Source organism: Bison bison, unplaced genomic scaffold (genome assembly GCF_000754665.1).
Source record: "Bison bison bison isolate TAMUID 2011002044 unplaced genomic scaffold, Bison_UMD1.0 scf7180017853239, whole genome shotgun sequence".
Classification (NCBI taxonomy): Eukaryota; Metazoa; Chordata; class Mammalia; order Artiodactyla; family Bovidae; genus Bison; species Bison bison.
The window spans coordinates 12,167-19,042 of record NW_011483812.1 but is presented as its reverse complement, the minus strand read 5'-3'; the positions used below and the strand labels follow the sequence as shown (position 1 = coordinate 19,042).

The window sequence follows — 6,876 nt, the reverse complement described above, 5'->3', positions numbered from 1 at the left end:
AAAGTTATGACCAACCTAGACAGCATATTGAAAAGCAGAGACATTACTTTGTCAACAAAGGTCTGTCTGGTCAAGGCTGTGGTTTTTCTAGTGGTCATGTATGGATGTGAGGGTTGGACTGTAAAGAAAGCTGTGCACCGAAGAATTGATGCTTTTGAACTGTAGTGTTGGAGAAGACTCTTGAGAGTACCTTGGACTGCACAGAGATCCAACCAGTCCATCCTAAAGGAGATCAGTCTTGGGTGTTCATTGGAAGGACTGATGTTGAAGCTGAAACTCCAATACTTTGGCCACCTGATGCGAAGAGCTGACTCATTGGAAAAGACCTCGATGCTGGGAAAGATTGAGGGCAGGAGGAGAAGGGGATGACAGAGGATGAGAAGGTTGGATGGCATCACCGACTTAATGGACATGGGCTTGTGTGGACTCCGGAAGTTGGTGATGGATAGGGAGGCCTGGTGTGCTGTGATTGGCGGGGTTGCAAAGAGTCGGACACGACTGAGCGACTGAACTGAACTGATTTTATGTTGGGAAAATGTTACATTACTTATTGTAAAACATTCCTTTTTTCCTGTAAAAGAATTATAAAGGCTAAAGGTGACTAGTTTGCTAGCTCTGTGACTTAACCTGATTGAAAAGGGAGGTTGTGTTCGATCTGCCTGTCTTAACTTATAACACACACTAAATTGTGTCTTATTTTTCCAGGAATTCTGGCCGCTGCAGGGAGCTCCTTTTGCTTTGCTTCTCCAGTTTCATAATTGGGCGATACCTTGAAGTGAATGTTGTAAGTGAGGAGGAGTCACTGATAGCCGTCCGCGAACCCTTTTCGTGGAAGAAGTCTAAAAGTTCCCAGGTGTTAGCTTCCACCAAAACCACAGTCGTCGTGACCACACAGAAAAGGTACCATGAGCAGGAATGAAAAAGCATGCCCAGATCTTGGGCTCGCGGTGTGAGGGACACACACGATTGCTGTTGTTGAGGGGAGGCAGACATCCAGATAAAGGGATATAGCTGTGGTGCAGCCTCTTACATCATTGTCCTGGGGGCACACTGTGAGGACTAGGCGGGGGGCCTGCGACCCCAGCTGGTCTCAGGGTGACTCTCAGAGCAGGATAGGACTTGACCCTTTCCCTCAGCTGCTGCCACCCTTCATGTTTCCAACAGCACAGCCACCCAGCTTCCAAGAGAGCCCATGTCGCACACGGGCACCCAGCAGGAAGGAGTCAGTGAGACGTGGCTGGCGTAGCCTCTGTAAGCTGTCCACAGCACCCGAGTGTCACTTATCAAGGGAGCTTGAGGGTCACTTGGTTGCCTGAAGCCCTTTTGCAGATGTAACAGCTTTCAAAAGTGAAATTAAGGAAAAAAAAATCCTGTAACCTGCTATCTACATGTGGCTGGGGGTTGGGGCCCACCCAGCCTCTAACTGGGATGTTGTCTGGGGAAAGTGCTTTATGTCCACCTTTTCTCATCTGTAGTAATAGACCCCAGAAGCTCTCAAAAAGTAGATTTTGCTTTTTTAAGTTTGGTGCCAAAAATCATGACCTGTAGACGGGAGGGTTTTCACAACTTAGTCCTGTGGGTCTGTGGCCTCAGCTGCTGCCCCGAGCCCCTGGGATGATGGGTGCTACTTTTCTGTAATGGGAAACCCTGAGTTTCTGCTTACACCCTACCTGGGAACAACTGAAGATAAGATGTGGACTTCGACTCAGTTGTGGGCTGAGTCTGTTGGAAGGACCGTTGGAGTGTTGTGTGCTGTCGGCCTTGGGTTGGAGCACTATTGACTCCCAGCATGCACAGGGAGCCGTGTTGTCCCCGCCCAGTGTGACTCCCAGCATGCACAGGGAGCCGTGTTGTCCCCGCCCAGTGTGACTCCCAGCATGCACAGGGAGCCGCGTCGTCCCCGCCCAGTTTCTCAGCCTCTCTGACTTGCTCTCATCTGTGAAGCGATAGTCCTGCCCCAGCCCTGCCTGTGATCGTAAGGACCTTTCTTTCTGCTGTGCTGGGTCTTTGTCTTGGTGTACAGGTTTTTGGTTGCTGCATGTGGGCTTTTCTCTAGTTGCTGTGACCAGGGCTCGCAGTATGTGTGAGGGCTCTCATTGCAGTGGCTTTTCTTGTTGCAGAACGTGGACCCTAGGTTGCACTGACTTCAGCAGTTGCAGCACGTGGGCTCAGTAGTGGCATGTGGGTTTACTTGCCCCACAGCATGTGAGATCTTAGTTCCCAGGGCAGGGATCAAACCTGTGTCCCTTGAGTTGGCAGGTGGATTCTTAACTGCTGGACCATTGGGAAGTCCCAGTTACGAGGATTAAATGTACAGTTTCTGGCTCTGAACAGTCAGTAGTAATGAATAAGCAGTAACAGTCACTAGGTATGTGAACAGTGGTCAGGTTGGGTGGCTCTAGGGATGGAAGCTGAGCACAGGAGCAAGAAGTCACATGGTCTGCAAGCAGTGGGTCCCCAGGGCTGGGCTCCAGTTACAGGAGCTTTCTAGAGCCTCCAGCTGCCTTCAGTGGTGCTCCAAGCAGCTTTCTCATTACAAGTTGACTTAACTGGAGAAGCAAAATAGAGCAGGAGCACATGTTTTTAATTCCCTGGTCAGTTTTTCCACTTTGAATGTTAACACATTGTTCCTGTTCAGGAGCATCCCTAAAACAAACATCTGTTTCCCACCATCAAAGTAGTGACCCGGAGTGCCTGTCCTGATGGCCTGGCTCCTTTGGAACTGCCAGCATCTGCATCTGTCCACCCCACCAGCAGACAGGCTGCTTTAAGCCCTCCAAGACCCAGCCCCAGCCACCAGTGGCCAGCAGCCTCCACACAAGGCAGGGTCTGGGAGCGTCCAGCCCAGGGGCAGCCTCACCCACCAATCACAGCAGTCAGCCCACCATGACAGAAGGATCCACGCAGCCCACATAGAGGGCACATGTAGCTCTGAAGCATGTAGCTCTGGTGCTCAGAGGGGAGTGTGCTGCTGGGTGCATAGGACATTTACAAAAGGCCACTTTCCAAGGTCAGGAAATGTAACCACCCCACCAGATACTCAGAAACAAAAACAGCAAGCTGGACAGAAGGTGACCGAGGAGGGCTTCCCTGGTGCTCCAGTGGTTAAGAATTCACCTGCCAATGCAGGAGATATGGGTTCAATCTCTGGTCTGGGAAGATCCCACTTGCCAAGGAGCAATTAAGCCTGTGAGCCATAACTACAGAGCCTGCATGCTGCAGCGACTGAAACCTGCGTGCCCCAGAGCCTGTGCTCCTTAATGAGGGAAGCCACTGCAAAGAGAAGCCCTCGTGCTGCAGTGGAGAGTAGCCCCCACTCACCACAGAAAGCCTGCATGCAGCAGCAAGGACCCAGTGCAGCCAGAAATAAATAACGTTAACAAGGTGACAGAGGAATGTGTTCCCAATACAAGAACAGGTAAAACTCCAGAAGAAGAACTGAGTGACGTGGAGACAAGCCTCCTGAACGAGAGATTTCAGGGTAATGATGGCAGAGATCAAGGAACTTGGGAGAAGAGTGCATGAATGCAGCGAGAAGTGAGAAGTTTTCAACAGAGTTAGAAAATGTAAAGAACCAAACAGATGAAGACTGAAGTAACTGAAATGGAAAATCCCCTAGAACGAATCGGCAGTGGATTAGATGATATGGAGGAACGAATCAGCAAGCTTGGGAGACAGTGACAGAAATCACTGAGGTGGAACAGAAGAAAGAGAAACGAGTAAAAAGAAATGAGGATAGATTAAGAGAACACTGGGACGACGTCAGGTGTGTAGATATTCACGGTATAGGGGCCCCACAGGGAGAAGAGACAGAGGCAGGGGCAGAGAGTACAAGTGGAGACAGAGCAGCAGAAAGCTTCCTGATCCTGAAAAGAAAACAGACGTCCAGGGCCAGGAAGCAGAGGGCGCCCCGAACAGGATCAGCCCAAGGAGGAATGTAGCAGGACACACTGTACTTAACCTGGGAAAAGGCAGACGCAGAGCATTAGAGGCATGCTAGGCACAAGGGGACTCCTGCATGACAGTGAGCTGATGTCTCAGAATCTGCAGGCCAGAAAGGAGTGGCAGGATATACTTAAAAGGATGAAAGGGAGAAACCAACACCCAGGAACACGACCCAGCAAGGCTCTCATTCAGATTTAATGGAGAGATCAAAAGCTTTACAGACAAGCAAAAGCTAAAAGAATTCGGCATCACCAAACCAGCCTTACAAGAAACTGTAAAGGGACTTTTTTTTTTTTTAGCAAAAGAGAAAAGGCCACAAAAGAAAGTGTGAAAGTTATGAAAGAAAACTTGTTGGAAAAATAAAAGTATATGGTAAAGGTTGTAAAAAACAGCCTTGTATAAAGCTAGTAATAAGGCTAAAAGGCAAAAGTAGTCAAATCATATGTGCCCACAACAAAGCTAAGTGACAGTGTTGGCTGCTCAGTTGTATCCGCCTCTTTGTGACCCTGTGCACCGCAGCCCACTGGGCTCCTCTGCCTTGCGAGTCTCCAGGCAAGAATACTGGATGGGTGTCCATACCCTTCTCCAGGGGATCTTCCTGACCCAGGGACTGACCCCACGTCTCTATGTCTCCTCCACTGGCAGGCGAGCTCTTCACCACTAGCACCAACTGGAAAGCCCAGTACATAAGGGGCACACCACAGATGTCAAGTATGAAGTCAAGGGGAGGGGAGTGAGAATGCAGGGTTGTTTAAATATGTTTGTACTTACGCAGCTTAAATAACCATAGATGGATGGATGGATTGATGGGTGGATGGATGGAAGCTGGAAATGGATGGATGGAGGCTGGCTGGATGGAGATGTGGGTGGATGGATGGGAGGGATAGATGGATGGATGTATAGATGGATGTATGGATAGATGCCTGGGTGGGTGGATAGGTAGCTATTCCCAATGGGGGGAATGTAGTCAATAACAGTGTAATAATGTCTTTGCAGAAGGACATATCTTAGCTATGCTGTGATCATCCTTTTTGAAATGTACAGAAATATCGAATCACTCTTGCTTAATAGGAACTAACAGTGTTGTAGGTCAGTTATACATCAAAAACAAAGTTATAGAAAAGGAGATCAGATTTGTGGTCACCACTTTGGTTTAGGGGAGGGGAACTGAATGAAGGAGGTCAGGGGCGCACACTGCTGTTAACCAGGTGAGTACGTCCTGGGGGTGCAGCGCACGGTGTGACAGATGCAATCAGCACTGCCGTGGGTTTTACACAAAGGTTGTTAACAGAGTGAAACCTGGGAGTTCTCATCACAGGGAAAAATATTTTTTTCTGCTTCTTCAAGTTTGTGTTTGCATGAGACAGTGAGTGGTCGTTACTTCTTGATGCATGTAAGTCAGGTCATTATACTGCACACCTTCAATGTCTTCAGTGAATCTGTCAGTGTCCTCATGAAACTGGAAGGAAAAGAACAGTTGAGCTCATTAGAAGCTTAGAGACAACGTCTCTGAATTCCCTGGTTCCGGAGGCGCCTGGGCATCAGCTCTGTTCTCCTGTCGCAGGTGGAGCACTCTGCTCCTGCTCACAGGAGGACAGGCCCGGAGAGCGGGTCCCGAAGCAGAGTGACACTTTACCGACTGAGGACCGAGGCCAGAGCCCAGGTGTCAGTGGTTTTTGGTGAGGATGTCTAAGTGAAGACATCTGGTAGAAAGTGCCTTGTGAGGATGTTTTGTTTTTGACTTGAGACTCTCTCTCGTAAGGAACTCGCGACGACAACTTCCCAGCTTCCTCCCGCAGTACCCGATACCAGACAGGCTTAAAAAGTGTGTGGAACAGAAAATCGACATCCTGACCTTCCAGCCGCTACTTGCGGAGGTAAGGAACGTGTCTTATGCGAAGCACTGATTCTTCTCCACACTCAAGCTGTTTTCTGACAAGCTCAGGATGAACCCTTGTCGAGTTCAGAGGTCATGTGGGCTGGTTTTCACCCCGGGAGCTGGGAGTGTCAGAATATTGAGCGTGGAGACCATCGCTGGGTCCCTCTGGAGACATCCGTCCTCACAGTATTATGGACTTACGTGCACCAGGGCTCTGGGGATGCCCCTCTCCGCACCTGGCCTTTCTCCTATGTGGCTGAGCCTCAGCAGCTCTCCACTCCTGCCGGAGCTCTGAGCACTAGGAAGGCCTGTAGCTGCGCAGAGCAGCCGGGAGGGGAGGGCACTGCCCCCCAACCCCGACCCTCGTGCGTCCCCTGCCAGGACAGCCCCTCCTCACCTTCCCAGTGCTGTGTGCTCGGGCTTTCTCATGCCTGCTGGAGGAGGCCTGCTCCCAACCTGTCTGCTGTGACGGGTGGAGAAGGGCTGGGAGGCCGAGGGCAGGGCAGTGCTGAGTGAGCCCCGGCAGGGCTGGAGCCTGCATGTGTGCAAGGGGAGCTGAGATGTCTGCCTCGCTGGCAGGGAGGAGGGCAGCACGACCCTGTCTCCAGGAGGCGTCTTCCCAAGAACCTCGGGGTCTGTCGGCTGAGGAGAGGGTGAATGGAGTGAGGACTGGCCTGTGTTGATTCGGGGCAAGAGGGGAGGAGAGGCTGCACGGGCCCTGTGTCAAAGGAGAGCTTGAGCCAATGGATATGTGGCAGCTAGGAGCACGCCTGACACTGAGGCAGACTGACGGACAGACGGAGCGTGTCAGCTGGGCCCTGTGTCCTCCTGCAGTGAGGACGCCACAAGGGCACCAGCAGCAGACAGCACCCAAGGCTGGCAGACCACAGGCGAGGAACAGCGCCCACAGGCGAGGCCTGGGTGGCTGCAGTGATGCCTGTCGGCCTGAGCTGAGGCCAGAGCAGCAAACTAGCCCTAAAGTAACTCAGAGCAAACCTGGGGCTGAGAAGCGGATCCCAGGGCGGTGCTCGTACAGTATCCAGGACTGTCCT

The 6,876-nt window shown here is 51.2% G+C and overlaps 1 protein-coding gene across 1 annotated transcript in view; it reads left to right on the top strand.

Moving 5' to 3' along the window:
* The window catches only part of LOC104998789 (putative helicase Mov10l1), a gene marked incomplete at both ends in the record, with an annotated part of 24,101 nt that overhangs the window by 12,534 nt on the left and 4,691 nt on the right, over positions 1 to 6,876 (top strand). The window contains 2 exons of the mRNA XM_010854148.1: positions 706 to 900; positions 5,708 to 5,822. Coding sequence (XP_010852450.1) covers positions 706 to 900; positions 5,708 to 5,822 — 310 coding nt within the window. The remainder of the gene's footprint in view (positions 1 to 705; positions 901 to 5,707; positions 5,823 to 6,876) is intronic.